Source organism: Poecilia mexicana, unplaced genomic scaffold (genome assembly GCF_051168715.1).
Source record: "Poecilia mexicana isolate PSO_F unplaced genomic scaffold, ASM5116871v1 scaffold_18, whole genome shotgun sequence".
Lineage (NCBI taxonomy): Eukaryota > Metazoa > Chordata > Actinopteri > Cyprinodontiformes > Poeciliidae > Poecilia > Poecilia mexicana.
In genome coordinates, this window is record NW_028263387.1 from 11,154,036 (window position 1) to 11,178,514 (window position 24,479).

Sequence of the window (24,479 nt, forward strand, 5' to 3'; positions counted from 1 at the left end):
ATAACTGTAGTTTGGATTTATTTTATCATTCATTTCATGTCTCTCAACAGAATGTTTTCAACATAGAGAAGGGCAAAAGGATACAACTAGAAACATTGGCTAAAAAGTTTCTAGAATTTTGTGACTACATATATTTAGAATAGAATAGAATAGAATAGAATAGAATAGAATAGAATAGAGGGGATTTCCAGTCGACCAGCTACCAGCAGTAATGTGACAGGCAAGTCAAAACATAAAAATATAAAAACAGAAAGTAAAAGCAACAGACTTTACAGTAAGGGATACATTTACAGCTTAAGAAAAATATCACATTTTTATTACAAAATAACACACTCCAGTAAAAAAAATTGCAACTGAGTGGAGTAATAAAAAAAAGTCAATATTTTTGGAGCAAACTGAGAAAATGTGGTGCAGAAGATGGGGTGAAGCTTCAGTCCCACAGGAAAGAAATATTTTATAAAGCCTTCTTTAGTGAGTTGGTCAAGTTTTTTTTTTTTTAAATGTATCATAAAATCTTTGGATGTGGAAAGCTGCCTAAAGGCCATTAGGAGGAAAAAGTAGTGTCAGTAGAAAATGGAACGCCACAAGGAAGCCTAAAAAGTCCTTTATTATTCTTAATTGTCATAAATAATATATCTAAAGATTTGTTTTTTGGGTTTTTTGAAGATGAAGGAAGCGTGTGAGAAATGTAGGTCAAATTATTGAGGAGACAATTTATAAGGTTTAGAAAAGTGTCAAAGTTTCACATTTTCTGTCAATTTAATGACAAAAAGAAATCAGGAAGCATAACGATAATGAAATAATTTATTGCGTAATATTTTGGACGTGTAGAAGCACAAAAATAAATTCCATTAATTTACAAACTTATAGAGAAGAAACAAAACGTTAACGTTGTACAGTTCTGTTTTGTTTGAATAATAAAAAAAAGACTAAATCATTTATCATTTCTCTTCCACACCACATTTATGGGTACATTTTGTTGGTTTATGACATAAAACGCCACGAAAACACATTGCAGTGACTGTGGAAGTGACAAAAGTGGAAAGATTTGTAGAACACTAATACTGTTGCAAGTATTAATACTTACAAAAGTATTAATCATGAATCCATGGTGATTCTGAAACAAACGATTCCAGGTTTTGGTTTTATCTTTTAAATTGTTTCTGCTCAATATTTCCAACGTTCTGACATTCCTGAGCAGAAATACTGTCTGTCTCCAAGAGACGGTTCTTTAAATACCTTTGGCCACATCGGCGCTGTTTAATCCCAGGCAAACAGAAGAGCTGGACTCTGTGGGCGAAGCGTTAGGTTTTTCTCCACACGGGGATCTCCGTCTGTCTGGGAGCGACGCCGCTGGAGCACGGCCCTGATATCTGGCTTGTTTTCGAACATTCAGCAAAAGTCTTCAGACACACAAAGCAGAACTTGACCTCGCATCGAGCGCAGTAGAGGTGTTTGCAGTGGTTTCGCTTGTGCTCCAGCAGTGACCCGCAGGTGGGGCAGGCCCGGATGGAGGGACACCCGCTGATTCCCCACACCGTGTCGAAGACGATTTCTGGGCAGGTCCTCAGGGTTTGCAGCGCCGTGTTGCTGCAGCCGTCGTTCTCACAGCGGTCCGAACGCGGCTTCGGACCTTTCCACTTCCTCTGACACTGCCAGCAGAATTCATACGGGCGTCCTTTCTTCTCTGTGCAGGCTGTGCAGCTGACGCAAAGGTTAAGTTCATCTTGTTTAACAACAAAAGACTTGCATCCAGGACACTGGAGGAGGAAGATGGAGATGTAGAATAAATTGTCAACTAAAGTATTTTTAACAAATAAACCTCAATGTAAGGGAGAGAAGACATACTTTTTTGCTAACAGCGGAATTGATCTTCATCATTTTCTCAAAGTTCTTCATTTCTTCAGGGGTCAGGAGAGCCATCTTGCAGACCTCCTCAAAAGGCCACGCAGCTTTACAGGAACCACATGAAAACTTGCTTTTTCCCTTTAAAACAATGAGAAAAGATTAATCAGTCAGCAGACTAAAGGCCGGCCTGAGATACAAGCAAACTATGGAGGTACTTATGCCCCCCGACAGGCCTGGGCGTCCACATAAAATTTTCAAAGGACATGTTGACATCAATATCATATCAAATCAATATCAAAATAAATGTGTGCAGAAAGCCATGGAGGAAGGGATGGCAACAAAATCAACATACTGACATCAGTGAGTTTCAAAAATGCATCTTAAATTGACAACACACTTTCACAAATACATATGCTGGCAGAAAGTAAATATTTTTGAAGTTTAACATCTTTTTAATGGGTATTAAAAACTGTAGGGAACCAAGGCACAATACTGCCTCTGATTATATGAATTAATTAAAACAAAGAATGTTTTCAATCATTTATTGTCATTATTCTAACTTTTACAACTATGACGCACATCTAATTAAAATCCTGGATTCAGTTTAGGCAATAGGAATTGTATAGAAGAGAAACAATAAAAAAATAAAATAAGAAAAGCTGTGCTTACACCTGTTGCTTTTGCACTTTTATCTAACACAGTTTTCCTTCCACTCAATTTTCTACAACTGTGGTTGGATATAACACTGTTTGAACATAGTGTTTCATACTAACTGCAAGAATCTCCTTAAAAAAGAGAAAAGAATATACTAGTTGTTAAAAAAAGGGGGGGGAATTAATTAACTTGGACAATTTAATGGGTGGAAGGTAGCAAAGTGTTGACTGTATGTTGCCCTCCAGGTTTTGTTTATGCCCCTACAGGCTGTGACTGTTACATAAAACTGAATACAAATTCCATATTATTTGTCGTTTTGTTTTTGTTTTTTTGTTTTTTACCTCTTCCAGCTGCTGCAGACACCATTTAGTGAGAGACATCGGGGTCACCGTGTGACCGCAGGACATCTGCGCTCTTCGCGATTTAAAGCCTTCGCACAAAACTATAGACAATCAAACAAAGTCACTCAGTAGAGGCATTTTAGAGTGGATTTCCGGTATTAATCCACAGATTAGCTAAAACAAGTGAAGAGCAGCAGCAGCCTACTTACAGTCCATATCATCATCTCCATCGACAAATTTCAGCGTCGAGTCTTTGGGATCGTAGCACTTCTCCTTCGATGCAGATGAGCCCATTTTCTTTCGCAGCAAAGACCTGAAGCGAAATCATACAAATGAAGTAAAAACTTTCGCTTTCCTTCTCTGGAGCACAGACTGCTTGGTATCCCGCTTTTTCATGTGCAATTAGCCCTCAATAAAAACGGAGAAAAAAAGTTAAGCTGTGTCTTTACGCAGCAGTTTAAACGCACCAGCCTTGACTTGAGCACATTCAGCATAAAAAAACGCCCCCTACAAATTAAAATACACCTCGGGGTTTCTGTGACTGAATGAAAACGCGGTTTACCTGTCCAACGCTGCGAATGGAGACGGATCGATGGACATCTTTCCTTACTGGACGCGACACGTTCACAACCCAAACAGAGACGCACTTTGAGTCAGACGTCAGCTCCGACTAAACAGGTCATGATCTGAGTTTGCGCCAACGACTCTCTATCTTTAACTTTTTTATGTTTTGTTTTGGGTTTATATATATATATATATTCAAAGTCGGAAGAATAAAGTGCAAAATGTTACATGCAGTCAGAAAAACAATACCGCCTCTTAACATACATTTTATTACGTCAATCACGGAAATTAAATAGTTCAGGACAGATTGGAATGTTTGACATCAAGCATTGTACATTGCTGCTCTGTGCTTCAATTCAACATCTTTTCTCTGTGTCTTATTAATTCAAATAAATAGCTTCTAACCGAAAATGAAAGTTAAAGTATGCAAAGCGGGGATTTCCCACAATCAAAAATGCCCCTAAAACACCAGATTTGCTGGAGAGGTGATCTGAACACCAGAGGGAGAGGCAGGAGGAGTTATCTCTTTCAGAAGAAAAAGGTGTGGATTCCCCTAAGCCAGTTACCAAAGTCTCATTAAGTCACAAGATTAATTTACTATTTCTAAAAAGAAAACGAATAGAAAACATATAGGAAATGCAAGCAAGTTTATTTGAATGAGCTATTTACCAGCCAGCATGCCTGGGCCCCATGTGGGGGAAAGGAGGGCTGATATATGGGTCCCATATGGGTTTGTCACTGACCAACTGCATGCAAATTCAGTCCATAATCAACCCAGCAGGTGAGTTATTGCATAGTCACGCAAACAAAGAACAACAACAACAAACCCTGTTGACGTCATATCAATTTTGAAGTGAAAGTAAATTTGGAGCTACGCACATAACAACCACCAGCAAGTTAAAGGAACGGTTAAAATGTACTTTTAATTTAAAACATTAATTTGTTGATTTGGTACGTCAGCATAATGATTTTCAGAGATGTAGTTATTAATAATAAAAATAAATAAATTACAAATTTGGAGCGGAACTTTGGCCCAGATATTGTGTCCCAGTATGGTTCAATGTGTAACAACGCGACTAGACATTTATTATGTTTATGATAAATGAGGTTTCTAAAAAGTACGAATGTAGTCAAAATGTGTCACTCTGTAATAATTAAAACGTTGCACTTCTTACGCATAGAAAAACACGTTCGCGGTTTGGCAGGTTGTCCCTTCCCACGTTCCGTAGCAGTATCTCCTCCCTCCCAACATGGCTGCCTTCAGGAGCGGGGTGACTCCGAGCTGCTTAGCAAGATGTTTCCTAAGACAGACTGGGAAACCGAGCCGGGGCAGTCCCGTTCTTCCAAGCATTCAGAACCAAGTATGTTCAGTTCACAGTTCTGCTGGAGAAGTTCTGTTCCTGCTTCTAAAACAGAGGCAGAACCAACAGCTTTCAGCGGCTAGCATGCTAGCCGGTTAGCCTCCTCACTGCGTTATGAGTGTGACTTTGACAGAGTCTGCAGAGACGTCAATAAAAGTCGATTAACTGCTGTAAATAATGAATTTTCCACTTTGTTATTCCAAACTTCGTTGTTGTAAGGTTTATAAACCTTATTTAAATGATTTTATCGCACTTTCAGGGTAGCTTCAGACATTATCCGTAGATTTTCAGTGTCAGAACTGCTTTGTTGACCAAAATAGTGCACACAAACCAGGAATTTGACTTCGTTTTAGCGTACAGACATAAAGTATAAATGGATGTACGTAACTTATTTTTAACTTTAAAAAAAAAGCTGTTTAACTTCTAGCAGAATTGGATGAAAACCTACCTTCCATTTTGTGCTGAATCTCTTGTTTCTGTCCGTACAGCTGTTGCTCCAGAGCTCCAGCCTCCACACACTGTTCGGCTGCAGCAGTCCTTTCAGCAGGTCTCAGATCAGCCGCAGGCACCGTGGAAAGTTCGTCTGGGTCAGCGCTGTGGCAGTCAGACAGAACAGCTCACAGGTCAGTTAACACGTGTTAGTAAATATTTAAAAACATATTGTAGCCAGTTAAAGTGGCATTGATTACCTCCATGTTTAATAAAACTGCTGTTGTAACCGGCTTCAATAGTTAGAAAGTTTGGAACTGCAGCTAAGAGTGGCATCATGGAGTCTGCAGGTTTCCATAGCAACCACTTCTTTTAAGATTTTAAAAATGTTTGATAATAAAAATCTCACATTTCTATGTCGAACTCTCTCCTGCTACACAATTGTTAATTTTTTATTCATATTTTAGTCTTTAAATAAACTCTGTTCAGTCACAGATAAGTTACATTTCTGATGGTTTCCTCCAGATCCAACCCGTTGATGTGTCGACATCAGCTGCTGTCCTGCAGTCCTCTCCACCCTCCCTCTCTGCTGACCCGGCCCCCACCCTCACACAGACAACCTCCCAGCAGGTCACTGAATAATAAAGCAGCTCTCACTTATCTTTCATCTGGATTTCCATCCTAACTCTTCATAACTCCGTCCTCCAGATCCCAGCTGAAGGTGTTTCTGCGGCCGCCTCTGTAGCGGACAGCTCTTCCTCCCTGCCCGCCGACGCCTTGCCTGTTCTGGCGCAGCAGGCGGCCGACGCCGCTCCGGTCGCAGCAGACGTCCTGCAGGCCGTGGCTGCAGAGCCCAGGCTGGCGGAGCTGGGCCTGGCCGCTCACACTCCGGTGGGTCTGATCCAGAGTCTGCTGGAGTTCATCCACATGGACCTGGGCCTGCCCTGGTGGGGCGCTATCGTCGTCGGTGAGCAAACGAAACTTTATGAATCTTGAGTTCTGCTTTCAGAATATTTAAGTTGTCTGTTCTGAAGACCTCATCCGACAATGTGTGTTTTTCTGTTTATATGTTGTTCTGTTGTTGGTTCCAGGAACGGTTCTGGCCCGTGTGGCCGTGTTTCCCGTCATCGTGAAGGGTCAGAGAGAGGCGGCCAAACTGAACAACGTCCTGCCTGAGATGACCAAGCTAACCGACAAAATGAACGAGGCCAAGCAGAGCGGAAATAAATACGAATGTACGTCTCCTCACTCTCTGCTGTGTTCGCCGTCTTTCTGCTCTTCAGTCGTCTCTCCCTCATTCTGACCTGCCGATTGATTGTTTCGCAGTCGCCAAGGCGTACTCTGATCTGAACCTGTTCCAGAAGAAACATGATGTCAATCCTCTACGAGGCTTCCTGGTTCCTCTGGTCCAGGTCAGTTTGCCTGTTTAGGTGCATCAGGATTTATTGTTTAATATTTATGTCAACATGGACCTTCCCTGGTGAACCTGAAGAATATATTAAGATTTCAGCCTGAGTTAAGGTCTGACTCAAGTATCTTCCTGAAAGCTTAGAGTGTTAGTGTTGAGTTGTAAAACATAGCTTTTTTATACATTGAGATGCAGAGATGGCTGATTTAAAATAATCAAAACTTGATTATCTGATTGTTCATTTCTAGTCTAATGTAGAAAAGAAATCAAATTGCGATTTAAATACCTCAAAATTTCCAACCTTACTAAGTATGACACACTGCAAAAACACAAAGTATTAAGTATTTTCTAGTTTCTAGTGCAAATGCCTTAGTACACTTGAAATAAGACAAAACAAACTTACAAGTAGCTTTTCTGACAGATATAGCTGCTTGTTTTGAGTCAGTAATTCCTTATTATTGATAAATAAAGCTCTAGTTGTGTTGATCTCCGCCAGGCGCCGGTCTTCATCTCGTTCTTCATCGCTCTGAGGAAGATGGCGTATCTGCCGGTGCCCAGCTTACAGACGGGAGGCGTCCTCTGGTTCACTGACCTGAGTGCAGCTGATCCGTTTTACATCCTTCCTTTCGCTGTCACCGGGACCATGTTCTTCATCCTGGAGGTGAGATGAACTTTTACTGCTCCTCAGATTCAGTTTTTCTGTCCTATCAACAGAATCAGAGCAACGTTTTCCTAAATCTCTGATTTAAATGTTTCAGCTGGGAGCAGAGTCTGGTATCGACAACCCAAACCTGCGAACCATGAAGACCGTCTTCAGAATCATGCCTTTGATCATCCTGCCTCTCACCATCAACTTCCCCACGGTTGGTGTGGATTTACCCCAGAACTCATCCCTGATGCCCCAGGAAGCCATAAAGCTCTGCTGTTTACACTCTGTGTGTGTGTGTGTGTGTGTGTGTGTGTTAAACTATCTGTTCCCAGGCGGTGTTCACCTACTGGCTCACCTCCAACTGCTTCTCCCTGGGTCAAGTGGCTCTGCTCAGGCATCCTGCAGTCAGACGGAGGTTCAACATCCCGGAGAAGGTCAAACACCCGACCGCAGTGCTGCCTCAGAGCGACGGACTTATTGAGAGCATGAAGAAGGGTCAGTGCTGCAGAAATGAACCGGTTGATGCTGAATTTGGGCAGCAGATTTACTAAAGCGTAGCTTGGTTTCATCTGGCCTCCAGGATGGAAGAACGCTCAGCTGGCTCACCAGCTGGAGGAGAGAGAGAGAAGGATAAAGAATCATCTGGACATCGCAGCTAAAGGTCTGAGCCGCTACGCTTCCATACTTTCAAAACTAACTTTCTGAGAAGGATTAGATGAACAAAAACGTTACAGGTGGATGAGAAAATTATGAAAGACACGCAAGGGCATGTTTCCTCTTATTTCTTAACAATATTTGATGAATTTGTACCCAAATATTGTTTAACTCAACAGAAAAGGAAAAAAAAAATCTGTCAATGTGTTTCTGCTTTAAAGGTAAATTAATCAAATTAAATCAGAATTTTCATAAGTAAACGAGTCTTTAACATCCTGAAGTTAAAATATAATCTATATTATATTTAATATGTCTGCAGGATTAAGCCACGCCTCCTGAATCAAAAGCAAAAGTGTAGCCTGTTCAGGATTGTGTGTGAAGATTACAGAACATTATAAAAATTGTTTTTTTTTTTAAGTTGTCAGAACAGTGGAAACCATAGTCCTGATGTAAACTTTACAGTAAATGCCTCCCTCTTGTGGTTAGTTTGACATCCTGCAGACAAATAAAAGATGTAACATCTCCAGGCTCCTGCAGATCTTCTTTCTTTTATAGCTAATATTTTACATCTAAAACTGTTGTTTTTTTCCCTTTTTGTGATACATGGTCAGTATAAAGTATCTTTTAAAAATTGTCCTGCTTTTAGTGGTCAGCACTGTATAAATGTAGTCAATTCATAATTCTCGTATAATCCAAATAAATTAACCCAATAAGTTGAGTTTTAGCAAGAAACATTTCAGGTGCAACATTCTGAAATCATTTTGGAACAAAGTTGTACATTTCAGCTCCTTGATGAACTGATTCCTGTCATTCTGCTCATGACTATATGGACTTGAAAACGTTGAACGATTCGTTTGAAGATGTTGTATTAAGGAGATGCTTTACTTTGTGTTATTTTTTCTGATCTTTTATCATCTTTGTCAACAGCAGACCTAAGAGTTAGGAATTTTTCAAGCATAGATGTTTTTCTCCAAGTATTTCTAAACCTTTTTTTTTTTTGGCCTTGCAGGTCCACTGAGGCAGACTTTTACCCACAATCCTCTGCAGCAGACACCTCAAGCCGCTAAGCAACAGGAAATCAAAGCAAAGCCGTGGAAGGACACGATCGGATGAATCCAGCCGGGTTTTTGCTCCTCTGTAGAGAATTATGTACATATTTATAGAGAGAATAGAGGGATGAAATGTTGGGATGTGATTATGTGTTTTAAGCAAATATAAACTCTGCTTTAAAACTTCACAGTGTTTGATAATGTTTTATTGTGCTCACAAACAAATCTCTGCTTATTACGTACAAACCTGAGTCGTTTAAAGTTTTAAAGTCATTTTTATTATAAATAGACTTTTGCAGCTGAACATGATCAAACTCTACAGTTTTTATGTAAAAATAGCCCTTGGCAGACCTCACAGCTGACAATATAAAACATTTTCACAAACATAAAGTCGCACACTTTATTTCATTTCTCTTCCTTCTGTGTGCAAATAACATTGAGGCTGTTTGTACGGTCAGCAGTGCTTTCAGTTTCAAAAATCCTAACTATAAAACAAATTCGTCAATAATTTGTAGCCTTTTAAGTAAAAGGAAAAAAACATTTCCATGATTTCACACAAAATACTTGGTCAAGTTAAATGTTTCTTCACTGAGATGCTCAGGCGCATGCGGACTTCTTCTGGAGTTCACATCAGAGTTCTTCCTGAAGTTGCTCCGGCCACCGTGAGAAACGAATAACGAATAACGTGAAGATGACTGACGAGGCAGAGCGCTGTGTCCAGCTCAGGCCCAGATGTTTGTCCTGCGGGGCCTTTCAGCAGCAGCAGAGTTCAGAGGTCAGACTCCGTCTTCAGTCTGTCAGGGTGTGGAAAGCAAACGTCTCTACTCTGATTTGTCGTCCATCTCGGTCAAAACTGAGTAGCACACTTTCTGAATCAGGATGCCACACTTAGCTGAAAGAAACACACGAGAGGAAGATTTAAGATTTAACATCCAATTGGGAAGGTTTGGTCAGTATGAACTACAAATATGGCTGACAAGAAAATGATCCATTCAGATAGTTTTACCAAACTATTAAGTGGAGAACTACTGGGTATAAATTTGATAAACGTGGCACATTAAATACGGGAAGTTGGGAAAACCAACACCACACATCAACCTGAACACACCATCCTCACAATTCATGACAAAAACTTCCTGCAATCCTTCGATTTATGATTGAATTGTTCTTAATTCAATCTGGGTTTGCCTTACCGATGAAGCTGCGCAGCCACAGCGGCCTCTTGGTGGCCGGAGTGTAGCAGCAGAGGAAGTAGACAGGAACTCCTGAGAGGGCGATGCCGATGCCGATCAGAGAGTTGATGGTGTCGCTGTAGAGGGGCACCACCACCAGGAAGATGGTGAGGAGGCAGAAAATGATGGGGTAGATCAGGCTGAGCTGTGAGAGGGAAAGACGAGAGATCAAGACTCGAGTCTGGAAACCGAAACTACGTCTGGACTGGGGCTGATCTACCTTTAGCGGCCTCTCTCTGTCGGGCTGCTTCCAGCGAAGGTAGAGCTGCCCTAAGATGGACAAGCCAACGAAGAACCAGTAGCTGAAGCTGTAGTAGTTGATCAGCCTGAAGACGTCTTCCACGCACAGGTAGATGAGAGCCATAAAGCCCTGGAGGAGGGAGAAATGAAACCTGGTTAGATCAGGAAGCCTGGTGATAAACAGATATTAACATAGGTATCTGTCCTGATATTGAAAAAAATTCTAGGTGACAAGCCTGATCCATGAAGACAGATCTATTCAATCTAATTCTATGGTTTGTGCTCTGAGCAACGTCATGCTTTATTATATTTATAATGCCTAATTGCACTTTCTGAACCATTTGAAAGAAAGTTTGTAGCGTTTTTTCATACAAGTAGTCAACCTGTTTTAGCCAGTTTCTGTTTCTTTATTATTTATTTTACATCAGCTGTTAGACTCCTAAGTTGTGCTGTTTTTATATATTTGACCAAACTTGTGAAGCTAGTGGTGTATTTAAATGTGATGTTCTGGTACAGAGTTATCAGATAAATTTATAATTCAGTTCAGTTCATGTATGCGTTCCAAAAAAACCAAAGTTTTAAATCAATTCAATACTGTTTTTCTGTATTGGACTGGTCAAATCTCAGATATCAGATATTGGTATCCGAAGTGATTAAGTGGATCGGTGCATCCCTAGTGGTAAATTTAAAATTAGGTGAAAAGATCTTGTAGATGACTGACGTTGAAGAGGAGGGCAGGAATGGGTGTGTAGCGATGGACGTGGATCATGCACAGGAAGTCAGGCAGGTGTCCCTCTCTGGAGCCCACGAAGAACAACCTGTTCATGAAAGGACACAGAAAGTGGGTTAGTATGAGTTTGCTTCATGACTCCTACTGACGTCCTGTTGATCTGAACGCCTCACCTGGACGCCGCCACGATGGAGGCGTTCAGCCCGCCGAAGCAGGAGAGAGCCACCGCTAGGGGAATGGTCCAGTTCATCACGCCAAACACCTGATCTGCGAAGGTCTGCAGCGAAACAACAGCAGGTTTTAAACCACAGTCCCTCCGTCACAAAGGTCAAGACTTACCGAAAACATCCAGGAACTCACCACGGCGACGGCATCGCTGTCTAAGATGGCGTTGATGGGGAGGACGGTGTAGTAAGCCACGTTGGTCAGGATGTAGATCACCGTGACGATGGGCATGGAGATGGCGATGGCCAGGGGAAGATTCCTGCAGTTCACAGAGACGACCAGCAGGGGGAAGCAAAGCAGAAGAGATGCACATCAAGTTCAGCTCAGAGAGAGAGAGAGAGAAAGAGAGAGAGAAGAGCTGAGATGAGGATGTTTGACACCTAATCTGCCTGGGAGAGTCTGGAGATCCAGACGTAATCAGGCTGGCCTTTGTCCGAATTAAAGCAACGACTCTCTTGTGACAGGTTTCTTTGAATTTGATTTAAAAGCCTGGCTCTTCTTCACAAATGTTAAACAAAACAGAGGAAAAGATTTAGATTAAAAGCATCAGTGCAGAACAAAGTACTATTAATGGGGCACTAGATCAATGCATTTAGGACCTTATGAGAGAAACAAAGGTAAAAATGATTTAGTATCAGCAGGTATTGATTTGAATGTTTAAATTAGATTTACTGACTGTATGTGACTTTCTTTATTCAGTCAATAATTTAACAATGTACTGATTTAGACTAAGAAGTTAACTCTTCCTGAGTTCATGCAGCCTTACTCCATGTCAAATCCGCCACCAAGACGACTTCCAACACGACAAAAGGCAAAACCTGAAAACCCCATTTCGCTCCACAGCTCAAAGCTTTTTTGATGCTATTAAGAAACTCAATTAATCTGACTGAGAACAGTTTGAAAATGATCAGTTTACTAGTTTGCTAATCAGGAAAGTTAATTGAAATATCATCAAAACTGGAATTGACATTGATAAGGTCCTGACCTAAACCTGATTGAATCATCTATGTTTATTAGGGTGAGTCTAATCTTATCTAAACTGGCTCTTGTAGTTCGGTCAGGAGGAGGGGTCAACACTTCCGTAAAAGCTGCTTGTTACATGTGCATAATAAACCATTTGGGGTGCTACAGAGGGGGTTTTCCTGGCCTGCCCACCTCTCTGGGTTTTTGATCTCCTCTGTGACGAAGTTGAGCGTGTCCCATCCGGAGTAGGAGAACAGAGCGGAGTACAGAGCCAGAGCGATGTGTCCTGGGTCCTGAGAGGAGCCGTCAAACATGCCATCAAAGTTCTGGGTGTAACCTGGAAGATGAAAATATATTTAAAAAAAAACACTTTCAGTAATCATTAAGCTGTTTTTAATGAGAAAACAGCAGAGTATCCTGCCAATCATCTAATCATTGACGTTTAGTGTCGGCTTGGCGACTCGGTGAGCTGACCTTGTCCAATCTTCACCAGGCCGGTGATGATGACGGCGATGAGGGCGATGACCTTGGCGTAGGTGAAGAAGTCCTGCACCCTGGTGCCCCACTTCACGTAGGCGCAGTTCACAAAGGTCAGCAGACCTGTGAGGGGAGCCGCCAGACAGACAGACAGTCAGAGAGAGCAGAGGAGTCCGTGGAGACGTGTGGTCTGCAAACTCCAGCGTGCGCCAGCATGTTTCCGTGTGGCTGATCTAAGGAAACGCTGCTGCTGACTCAAGCGGAGCGGCCTGTTGTTTGTCAGGCGAGGAAACAGCTGAGAGCAGCACATACAGGCGGACGCTCACACACTGAGACACACACACAGAGAGACACACACACGCAGGTACAGCGCCTTGCCCGTGGATTCAGGACCTTAAACCTTCTCGCGTTCTGTCACACTGCCACTACAAACTTCAGTGGATTTAGTTGGGATTTTAAGTGTAGAACTGATGCAGGGTTTCACATTTTGTATGAGACACATCTGAAAAGTGCGGCTCGAATTTGAATTTACAATACGACTTAAGCTGAGTCAGCTTGAATTGAAAGCATCTGTGAACCTCAAGATTAATATTTTTGTACATATTGTAAACTGGATGTAGATCTGGACTTTGACTGGACCACTAATGAATGTACATACTTTGATCTAAACAAATCTTCTGGAGCTCTCGCTCTATTTTCAGACTGTTTCTGACCAAGTCATAAGTCTTTTTGTAGCTTGCAGCAGTTAAATGTCTGGCATTATAAATATTCATGTTAACTGTCCCCAGTTTCCCTGTCACAGCTGGGGAAAAAAGCATTCCCATTGCATAATGCTGCAACCACCATGCATCACCCTGGGAATTTTATGTTCAGAAGGACACGCATAATGAATGAGTCACAGACAGAACAGAAAGTTTCCTTTTGCTAACATCTGACCAGAGCATCTTTGCCACACTTTAGCCACTTCCCCAACATGGTTTGAGTCAAACAGAAAACTAAATTCTGCTTTCTTTGAACATCAGCTTTCTTCCATTAAAGCCAGATTTGTGGATGCCACAGCTATTTTATTTTATTTTGATTTTGATAAACATGTTTTGCTCGGACCTCAGCCGTGCCAAACACCTCAACTTTTTCACTTAATGAATTCAACATTTTCCTTTTTGTGAGATGTTGATGCCGTTTCATTACTGTTCCCTAACAGACACCTGAGGGTTTCACAGAGCTACACTGAGATTAAACTAAACACAGTTCTGTTTGTAATTCACATTACAATGTGTTGAAAGTTGAATAACACGGCAAAATGTGACAAGATTCAACGGGATTGGACACTGTTGCGAAGGCGAGTTTCAAAAGGTCAAGAGGAAGATTTGTAATCCCAAACTGACCTCGTGAGTTTACACTTGAGCTCAGTATTTAAATTTGTAACTATTTACGCTCCTAACAAACCAGCGACAGAAGAAATTGATCTGAGCTGCTTTCCTTTGACATATTGTCCACCTTCACCTTGAGCAGCGTCACAGTGTTTATCTTCTTATCAGCAGCTAATCCATAAAGACAGAAACTTGAAGATCTCCACATAGCTGCACTTTTTGCAAATGTCCTTTTTTATCTGACTCCCTCCCCAGAGGGAGTATTAGTCGTTGTGCAAGTTTTATGAATGCTGATAGAATTAGTTGCCCTCCAAAGCAGCTGACATAGCAGGCTGAGTCTTAGCATTTTCACTTACCACGGTTCAACGATTGCGTAAAGTGTTTTAGGACGAGTCTGAGACATTGTTTAAATCTGGTTTAACAAACTTATTAGGAAAAATTTTGTTTTTTAAACACTTGGAGGATCACACCATGTCTGAGATAAACACAATAAAAAAACAAGCATCACATATTTGTGAGTCAGGTTTAAGTGTATGCTTAAAAGTCAGGATCCTGAAAACATTGTAGGGTTTTGATATTTAGAAAAAATCTAAAACAATCAGATATAAACTACGTAAAATGAACACAAATAAGAATATTATTTGTTCAGTTTGATTAAAATGTATCAAAAGGTTTAGAAGAAATAAATATTTAACTTTCTAGACATGTGATGAAGGACTGCAACTAAAGATTACTTCAATAATCGAAAATGATGATTAATCGATTAATCTAAAAAAAATTCTGGCTTATTATACAGATTTTTCTTAAGCTTTTATTACACAATATTAGAAACATATTAATAAATGCAAATAAACAATTATTTTTAAAAAATACAACAGCGTAGGATCCCTATAGTCTGGAGATTATTTTCTGGATCAACTAATTAATAATTCTGGACAGCAAAAGCTGCATAATAGGAGATTTTTTTTGTTACTGAATTTGATAACGGTGAAGCTAAAACAACTTGAGAAGTTCTGGATGGAGCATGTTTACAGACAAAGTTTTTATTTGATCTTAAATGTAAAATGTGTATATTTTTGTACAGATTTAGCTTAATGTATGATCTGAGTGTGTTGATCTTTCACCAAATGGCCTTCTTTTGAGCCTGTGTACTCTAGTTAATTAAATCAATTGCTGACTTAATTATTTCAATAATCGATTCATCACGATTATTCGTTTCAGTCCTAATCTTATGCTAACTTTGCCTTTATCATTAAGAGACTCAAGCCACTGCCAGCTCTTGGTGCTGAAGGCCCCGACGTCGGCCCTCTGTCTGATATGAAAGACCTTCAGATTATTGGATTCAGGTGCTTCAGTTCACAGCAGGCAGAAGCCACAGGAAGGGATTCAAGGCCAAGTGAGGAGGAGTCGTATGGCGGTGGACGGAGGAGCTTCCCACAAGTATCCAAGGAGACGGGTGAAACTGAGATACGGACAGAAAGCAACTCTATAAAAGGCATCAACAGATTCTCCCTCTGCTCAGAGACTCTGCTCTCACTTTCTCATGTTTCTCTGTAACCCCTCCTTATATGTCAATCACTCATATTCACTCATATAAAAGCTTGGAGGACTAATGTTGCTCAGGAGTTTTTAGTTTTGCAAAACAGTTTTTGTTTGGGGAATTTTAATATAACATTTCGAGGCTGGGCTTCTCTTCTATTAGAGGATTTCCAGGATGTGAAGAAAGGATTTTTTTTTTAGGATGTACTTTTGGTTTGGAAATGAGAACCTGTAACTGCTTTTTGCTTGAATAAATCTTCTTTCATTTTTCTTTGTATTATCACAAATCCTTGCATCTGAGAGTTTTTGTTTGGGAAGTGTCCTGCAATTTATAATGCAAGTTTCTGCTTCCTGAATGGGTAATTACTAAAGAGCACTTGCTGAGGTTTTACAGTGATTCAGTTTAACCCCGTTAAACTGGTGTGACTGCAGAGAGACAGTCAGGAAACTCCTAAATACTTAGATATAAAGGTCAATTTACTAGAGTTAAAATGAGCTCTTTTAAGGCCTCTTGTCATTTTAAATCCAAATGAGCTGCTGCTGGCCATGAACCTCCACTTCAATGTTTACACTGGCACGTAAAAATGCGCTATTTATAATTACTAGGTGACATCAATGAAAAGCAGAAGTGGAACCTCCTGCGGAACCAATAAGAATGCTAACTGGTTTCTGGATGGTAAGTCAACAACATCAAAAGCAAAACTTTCTTCTTCTTTTTTTTTTCAGCAGCCATTGTACAGCATATCCCGCAGTAAAACCAGCTGACCAAACGTGCTGGAGCTCAGCTTGGGTTGCTGGGTGACAAGCTGGACTTCGCTGGGGTTGCTAGGTAACAGCACAGTGCCCGTCGAATGTCCCTTCACAATAGGCTGGTTTTTGAAACGGCTCATTTTCCAGACACCAAAAAACATTAACTTATTGACTAGGTGGGTGTTTTTTAAGCACTTGGGATGTTTTTTATAAACAGTTGAGACTCAGATGGTCAAGTCCCATTTAATGGCACTTGACCAAATTCCTCACACTTCACACATGTCAAACTTCTTAACCCAGTTTCAGTAGTTTCAGCAATCCCTTTAGATGTGTTTTTTGCATGACTGCATATCATCATCTTTTCCATGGTTATGGTATCTGCCTTCCAACATGACTGTTTAAGAAATGAGAAACAATTAACTGGATCAGTTAGGGTTAAATATAATTTGCTGCCAGCAGAAACAGTAATTATCCAATGGGAGGCCCTTATGTATTTGCTTAGTTAAATCCCGGTAAGAAACTTTCTAAACCCAGTGGCAAAATGAAAAGCAATATGTTTGAGGCTAACTGGAAAAGACTGGATAGATTTCAAGTATCTGATTTAAAAGAATCTGAGTTTTAGCAGGTTGAAAACATCAATTACTCATCATCAATAGAACCAGATTATATTGTTTGTAAAAAAAAATAGTGTGGAGTTAAATTAAAACTGAGAATCATCTGTTTCATAACAGACTAAGTTGATACAGCTGATCTACGCAACCCACAATCAGCTGCATAAGTCAAAATTATTTCCACTTTAAATGTGACATAAATCCTGTACTAGTCAACTGAAAAATAAACAAAAATATCTGCAACTTTAACCCAATCCTTCACTGAAGCAAACATTAATAAACATTTATGTAGCTGCATCTAAATACAGTTTTCAAATACTGGTTGGCTTCAGTATCATCCTGTCGTACAAGGACAGCTGAACATTTTTCATCTACCAGAGTTGCTACGTGTTGGAGGTTGTAGGCTGAAGAAGGCTGAATATTAAAATTAACCAATAAGTTTAATTTTAAAGAAAACACAAGCTTTACAACTGTTTTTGTTTTTCCAGTTGAATTCTGCAAGATATATGTCACACTAAAGGTGTTTTTAAAAGGATTTTTTTTTTATTACAGGCTGATCATAAAACCTGGCATTTAACCCGGGGTGTGAATACTTTGTGGATGCCCAGAGTTGATCATGTTGTTTTTGGCGGAACCAACAGGAAGTGGATTTTTATGGTTTGCTGTTGTGCTGAGCTGTCAGCTGCCTGTTAGCCTCTCAGGTCAGAGTCTCCCTGCAGCGAGGACTTTACCTCGCCGCTATCGGCTCCGCCTTTAAGTGCTGCTTATTGCTGAATGGACCGTGTGTGTGTGTGTGTGTGTGTGTGTGTGTGTGTGCGTGCGTGCGTGCGTGCGTGCGTGCGTGCGTGCGTGTGTGTGTGTGTGTGTGTGCGTGCGTGCGTGTGTGTGTGTGTGTGTGTGCGTGTGTGTGTGTGTTTGTGCTCGTATTTAAAGTGTGCGTTTGTTAATGCATTCCTTCCAGGGAGGAAGGAGTAAGTCCTACAGCTATCGAGCACAATGTGAACGCATTTTATCTTGAATCCAACGTCTTATCTGTCAGGCAATGTTTTAATAAGCTCTGAGTCCAGTTCCCTCTCTACTAATCCTCCCAGGTGAGCAGTCTGATGAGTTATTGATCGTTTTATTAACTCTTTGGCTCTAGTTACCTGAACAAACATCTGTGAGGAACCTCGCAGTGTTTCCGACTTGGTAAAAAAGGCCCACCTGTGAACGCGGTTTCTAAGTTTCTTAAATTGAGTAAAATAACTTTTCCCCTGGCTGGTTACTCCTGACTGAGGTTTCAGGGCGGCTCAGTTCCCCTTTTCATCTATACTCAGCGATTATTTCTGCTGGAGACTTGCTGACTGCAGCCGTGGTGTCACCATCTTTCACTTCTCCACTCCCTAAAGTTCACATGACTTCTCTCCGATGTGCAACCACAGTAATAAAATCAAAACTTTATACTCCTGCTCGAGTCTACTTACATATACAGGCGGCAGCCAGGAGCCTGTTGGCCACGTACGGCGCGATGCAGGTGGGGAAGATGGGCTGCACCATGTAGTTGGAGAATGTGATGGCGATCACGGCCTGGCTGGTCGGCTCGATGATCAGCAGGGACGTCCACAGCCGGATGAAGGCCAGGAACCCACCGAAGGCCTCCAGGATGTAGGCGTAGGAGGCCCCTGACTTGGTGATGGTGGTCCCCAGCTCGGCGTAGCACAGGGCCCCGAAGACGGAGAAGATCCCCCCAATGGTCCACACCACCAGGGAGAGGCCGTAGGAGGCGCTGTGGATGAGGACGCCCTTGGGCGAGACGAAGATCCCCGAGCCGATCATGTTCCCCACGATGAGGCAGACCCCGTTCAGGAGGGAGATCTCCTTCTTCAGCTTCATGGACTCCTCGGAGCTCTCAGATTTAGCAGACATTGGGCCGCCGTTGGTCCCTTCCTCCGTGGGAGATGGGGTGTAGGACGCCATTGTTCAAGTTCAAGCTAGCAGTTTTTTTTTAGGTTGGTGTTGGAGTCCCAGAGGTAATGTTTTGTCGCCCAAAAATGGGGTTGAAGATGAAATTACTCCCCTCGGTTATCTTCGTTTATCTCCCACCATCTGCGAAGGAAACACACAAGAAGGTATCAGTGAGGATGCAACCATGGAAACTGATTCCCGGCAACAAAAACACCCAACAAACTCTAAAACCTCACAAAGGCTCGTGAGGTAAAAACATATTTCCCACACCTGGGGATGCCAAACAAAGAACAAACATACATGAAAACATATTACACCACCGCTGTGGACACTGCTGGATTGGAGAGCAGTTTTGTGGATTGGAGAGCCATTAGGGGCCCGCTGCAAATGGCCTTTTAAGGTTGAGTGTATTTACAGAGAGACGGGGAGGGGAAGCAAACACGCTCCTCGTTGGTAACCAAAAGCTGAGGAAGGAAAACTGACCGAGACGCACGTTTGAGCCTCAGAGCCGCCCACGCACTGAGAGTGTCGGCACAGGGGACACAGGTCACATGATTTCCAAAGTTCATCATCCTCAGCAGGCAAAGTCTGATGATGATAATGATGATGAGGCGCAAGAAGCAAATCCTTTCACGTTTCTGATTGGGTAATCACCTCTGACCTCCAACAAGTGATTAGCTTTATACGTTTGATTGATGAAAGAAGTGAAAGAAACAGGGTAAATACATTTGCATTCAGCCTCTTTTAAGCCAATACTCCTTAATATAATCCAGAGAGAACATCCTCCTTCCGATGTAGTCCATGTGTGTATTTTATCTCGGTATATATGCAGCTGCACTGTGAAGTCTCACCAATGTTAGAGGACATTGATGAGCAAAACAGCATCACAAAGACCAAATAACCCAGCAGACGGGACAGGGGAGAAAGTTGTGGAGAAGTTGGATTGTAAAACATTCACCTTCAGTTTGATCGTCTCACAGAGCTGCGTTGCATTCATAACCAGAAAATGTTAATACTACAGTTCAGACGTGTGACCAGCCTTCAGACAATGGCTGGATGGACTGAAGGATTATGGGTACAACTGCAAACCTAGCCAAACATGGCCACCCAAACTGGGCAAGCGGAACATTAATCAGAGAAGCAGAAAAGAGGCCCTATGAAATTCTGGAGGAGCTGCAGATATCCACAGGTGGAAAAATTAATTAATTAAAGCTATTACTAGAGTACTTTTTAAATTTGTTCGTAATGGAACATTGGAAAGAAAATTCTTTTGAGTATGAAAGGGACACAGAAAAAAAGTGTTCAGGTCAAAACTGAACTTTGTGGCATGGAAAACTAACACTTCACTGTACCCAGAAAAAAACATCCCCACTATGAGACACGGTGGAGGCAGCATTATCCTGTGGTGATGCTTTTCTCCTGTGGGGACACAGAAGCTCTTCAAAGCTCCTTGGCAAATGGATGAAGATAAATATAGGGCCAGCGCTGAAAGACAATGTGTTAGAAGCTGCACAGGCTTGAGTATGGAGCTTCCAGCAGGTCAGTGACCCCTAAGACACAACCAGAGCAACAAGGGAACGGCTTACATCAAAGCATATCCATGTGGTACAATGGTTCAGTCAGCCTACATCTAAATCCCACTGGGAATCTGTGGCAACACTTGAAAATAGTCATTTACAGATGCTCTTCATTCAGTCGTTAACTCAGCTTAAGATGTTTTGCAAAGAATAATAGGCAAAAATGTAGGTATCTAGATTAGAGCTGGTAGAGACGTATAACGACATGCTGTGCCAGGTGGTTCCACAAAGTGTTGACACAGACTCAGACCAGGTTTTATTCTAAGTTTCGAAAACATCATTTTCCTTCCACTTCACAATCAAATGCTTTTTGCTGGTCTACCTCACAAAATCCCATTAAAATACATTTAAGTTTGCAGTTACAAAGTGATCAAATTTGGAAACAGTCAACACTTTGGTAGGGCACTACATGTCTGGAATTTGATCACTTCTTATCCACATTTTAGCCTTTATTTCCTCTTGGTGAAAAGAATCAATAGAAAAGAGTTCCTCAAATGGACAGATTAAGGTTTAAAGATTCATTCAAATACAATAAACACAAAATAAGGAAATCATTTGACAAAACACTGAAGAGGGTAATCAGACCTGGTTTGAGATACCTCAGTAGATATACCTTAATCGACACCAGAAACTGAGAGTGAAAATGAAAAACAGCTGAAAGAGAATCTCAGTAGGAGACAGTAAAAGCCTTGGACGGCTCGGATACCTCGAGGGAGCAGCAGACCAGCAGCACGTGGCTTCGTGAAGGAGTCCCTGCGAAGAAGGACAGTGCACTGAGTGCCCATTCATGTGCCAAAGACACAGAGAGGTGAGGCTCTCACAGAAACAGAGAGCAAGGTCCAAAAGCTGCTGATAAGTATGTGAAGGTTACATCCTGGATCCAGAATAATTCCTCTCCACTCAACCATTCACCAGCAAATCAAAAACAAACCGTAGATCGGTTGCACTGACATTATGTTATTATCATCCCTTTATTTCCTACATGGCAGCTCAGCTGTGACAGATGGACCTGAGGTAGCAACACACAACACCTGGTTGTCCGAATCCAACAAATCTGCACATCTCAAGTCTTTACACCTTAAAAACAACACAAATCCAAGCACAATCCCTTTCATTCTTAGCAACACATGCAGAAAACAATCAAACATGTGTGCAATGAATGACACTACAAGTTAATAAATGATGGGCTAAATGGAGCCAGTGCTGTAATCTACTATCCTCTATCAGCTTCTCCTGTTTGAATCATTAGGAAAACGGTTCGATATGTCAGATTGCAGGCAGCTGTTAGAGGAGGACTCACCTTGTGCCTTTAGGACCAGTCCTGCTGATGTCCTGGAGGCTGTGGGGCAGCAGCGTGGCTACAAATGAGGTGAAGTCCTGCTTCTGTTCAGTAATGGGAGCCAGCTTGAGATATCATTGTTCCTCCCCGGTGTTACAGTCAATAATAAGCCCCCCTCCTGTGTGTTCCTCCTCTCTTCTGCCTTTGTGCTGCTGTTTCCTCTTGTTTTGACTCTGCTCAGAGCCGCTCCTCTGCCCAGCTGATGATGCACTTGTGGCTTTTTATTTGCGCTTCTGCTTTCTGACGTGTTAGCAGGAGGAAGACTGAGACACTGTGTCTTGTTTCAGTGAGTTTCGGTCGGATATTAAAAGACCTGCAATGAGATCATTATTATTTAATACAAGTGTTTTAATTAAAATCAGGGAGGAAACTTATCAACGAAAGCCAAGTTAGCAAGGTGCTACGTCAGGTGAACGGCTGGTACACTCCGGCGGGGTCCCTTTAATAATGACGACCTGAGATTTAAAACAAAGAAAAGGTTTAAGAAACTATTGGAGACGTTTTTAAAGAAGACATCTTATAAATTACTTTAGAAAGAGAAACCTACCATAGAAACTCTAAAATAGCCCTAATATTAACTAAAAGTATGTTAAATACTGGACAGTAGGCCTGTACGAAAATGACAAAAACCAGAATATAAGCCTCAAAATATGTGTTGTTTAATCTGGGTTCATAAAAATAACACAATTCAAAAGTTTTTACCCACTGACAGTAAATTTTATGACGTAACCAAAGTGGCGTCACGTTTTACTCAAACTTTTCCCTGTTATAGCAAAAGGACCAAAACAGTTGGTGTACTATGGCTCCCTCTTGTGGCTTTAAAGTGAAGCTGAATATCTTGACACTACGCCTAGTTCTTTTGGTAATAGTGTAGATACAGAATATTTATTTTATTTTCTAACATAACATGGTGTTCAAGCTTTTACTGTACATTTATTCACGGGATAAATACCAAGATTTCCAAGTTCCATGACATAATATAAATCAGCAGAGTGAAGGGATTTGGACCTATTCCAGACTGACTAAGTCAAAGTAAATAAATAAACTAAATATTTGTCAAATAGCACTGCATGACTGGTCAAGGGATAATGTGTAACTATGTATCTTATAGGTATTGTAAAGATGGAATTTCTTGGTTTGAAATAGCAAAAATGACAAGAAGTCAGAAACTGAGATGCTGATTTGGAGAGGAGGATTTTCTCACTAACCCAGATGCCAGAATCCAAGATGGCAGCATTGCATCTTAAACCATGTCTTTTTACAGCCTGCTTTAGTTGCCACAGAGTTTGAAAGTAGCAGGGATGGAAATAAGTACATTGCCATTAGCTTGTATGGCCAATAAGAGTTAATTTTGTTATTGGACGTATCAGTTAGTGGTTTTGAATTTAAACATGGAGAATGGTTATGCTGGGTTAGGTGTTATTCTCACATCACAAAACTTCAGAGGTAAATAGATAACAGGAAAAGTCTTCCTGAGGCATGACTTCAGTTAATGCTGGAAGTTTGTTAATATTTTTCAACTTCACTCTTGAGAACCTTTGAAGCAAAGATCAAGACTCAAATAGGTGAAAACATTAGCTGAAGTAGTTCCTCTTTGTCCATAATGCGTGATCCTTTTGTGGTTTACAATAGTATGCAGTAGCGCTAAGTGACAGAAATTTTGCTTCAACATCTGGAGCTCCATTTTTTTCTCAATAAATAGAGCACTCACCCTCTTCCTTATCTGCAACTGATCTAAGGGTGTGCTCAAGTCTTGCTTGAATGGCAGCTTTAATTACTGTAATCAAATGAATTAGAGGCCAATGAAGAGATAGCAGCCGCTTTGTCTTCTAAATTGGGGTTGATTCATCATTAATGGGCTCTACATGTGTCCTTAAAGACCTTTAATAAGTTATTACGGTGAATGGCTGATGGCCGATGGCCACAGGCCGGTGATTAATGTGTGCTGATGAGTAACGGCCAGGTCACATGTGATCAAAGCTGGGACACCAGAGGGCCTTCATGGTCACCTTCTCCGGGATTCTCAAAACCTCTGACTTTCTCACTCTTTGCCGTTTGATTGAGACACGTCTCTTGTCACTCATGAACGCATGTGGACAAACTTCTCACACATGGCTCCTTTCACAGCTTTTGTCCTTCTCTCTGCTCTTGGCCATTCTTTCCCCCTGGTTACCGGTCGTCATGGTTTCTGGATCCCCTACAGGATCAAAAAAAGAAGAAGGAAAAAAAAAAGCTATGGAGGGGGTTGGCGGATTAAAGGCAGCCATTTTGGGGACAGCTGGACCAGGTTGGTCCCTGTTGCCCCCTGTCCCGTTTCCAGTCACTTTTTTTTTGATGGGGGAGAGGGGGAGGCATTGTGAGAGGATTAGAGCTTCCTGTGTGTCAGCTCATTACATGGGGTGGGAAGGAGGGGATGATGGGGTGAATGCAGAGAGCGATGGAGGGAAATGAAAGAGAAAATGAAAGAGACTGCGTATGAAAGAGAGAATGACACGGGGAGAGGGAGGGAGGGAGGTGGCTGCCTC

At 41.5% G+C, this 24,479-nt stretch overlaps 3 protein-coding genes across 4 annotated transcripts; 1 reads left to right on the forward strand and 2 right to left on the reverse strand.

Annotated features, from left to right (window-relative positions):
• Positions 1-790: 790 nt before the first annotated feature.
• Positions 791-3,502, reverse strand: LOC106924023 (E3 ubiquitin-protein ligase RNF19B-like). The gene is made up of 5 exons (XM_014997492.2): positions 3,406-3,502; positions 3,053-3,156; positions 2,844-2,944; positions 1,849-1,986; positions 791-1,760 (listed from the first exon to the last, which is right to left on the reverse strand). The coding sequence occupies exons 1-5, from the start codon at positions 3,441-3,443 to the stop codon at positions 1,305-1,307; spliced, it is 837 nt and encodes a 278-aa protein (XP_014852978.2). The 5' UTR covers positions 3,444-3,502; the 3' UTR covers positions 791-1,304.
• A 1,116-nt stretch (positions 3,503-4,618) lies between these two features.
• On the forward strand, positions 4,619-9,145 carry oxa1l (OXA1L mitochondrial inner membrane protein). Its single transcript, XM_014997479.2, has 11 exons — positions 4,619-4,768; positions 5,257-5,391; positions 5,723-5,827; positions 5,906-6,164; positions 6,289-6,432; positions 6,524-6,609; positions 7,102-7,266; positions 7,364-7,468; positions 7,587-7,749; positions 7,835-7,915; positions 8,918-9,145. Exons 1-11 carry the CDS (start codon positions 4,658-4,660, stop codon positions 9,019-9,021), a joined length of 1,458 nt encoding a protein of 485 aa, XP_014852965.2. The 5' UTR covers positions 4,619-4,657; the 3' UTR covers positions 9,022-9,145.
• Positions 9,146-9,212: 67 nt separating this feature from the next.
• slc7a7 (solute carrier family 7 member 7) lies at positions 9,213-22,183 on the reverse strand. Of its 2 annotated transcripts, XM_014997478.2 has the most exons (11): positions 21,916-22,183; positions 21,322-21,368; positions 18,558-19,179; positions 12,822-12,947; positions 12,540-12,684; positions 11,520-11,643; positions 11,333-11,436; positions 11,151-11,247; positions 10,410-10,559; positions 10,151-10,334; positions 9,213-9,849 (listed from the first exon to the last, which is right to left on the reverse strand). In XM_014997478.2, exons 3-11 carry the CDS (start codon positions 19,048-19,050, stop codon positions 9,779-9,781), a joined length of 1,494 nt encoding a protein of 497 aa, XP_014852964.2. In that variant the 5' UTR covers positions 19,051-19,179; positions 21,322-21,368; positions 21,916-22,183; the 3' UTR covers positions 9,213-9,778. The 2 variants fall into 2 exon arrangements, with proteins under 2 accessions (XP_014852964.2, XP_014852963.2); XM_014997477.2 differs by lacking the exon at positions 21,322-21,368.
• Between the last annotated feature and the right edge of the window lie 2,296 nt (positions 22,184-24,479).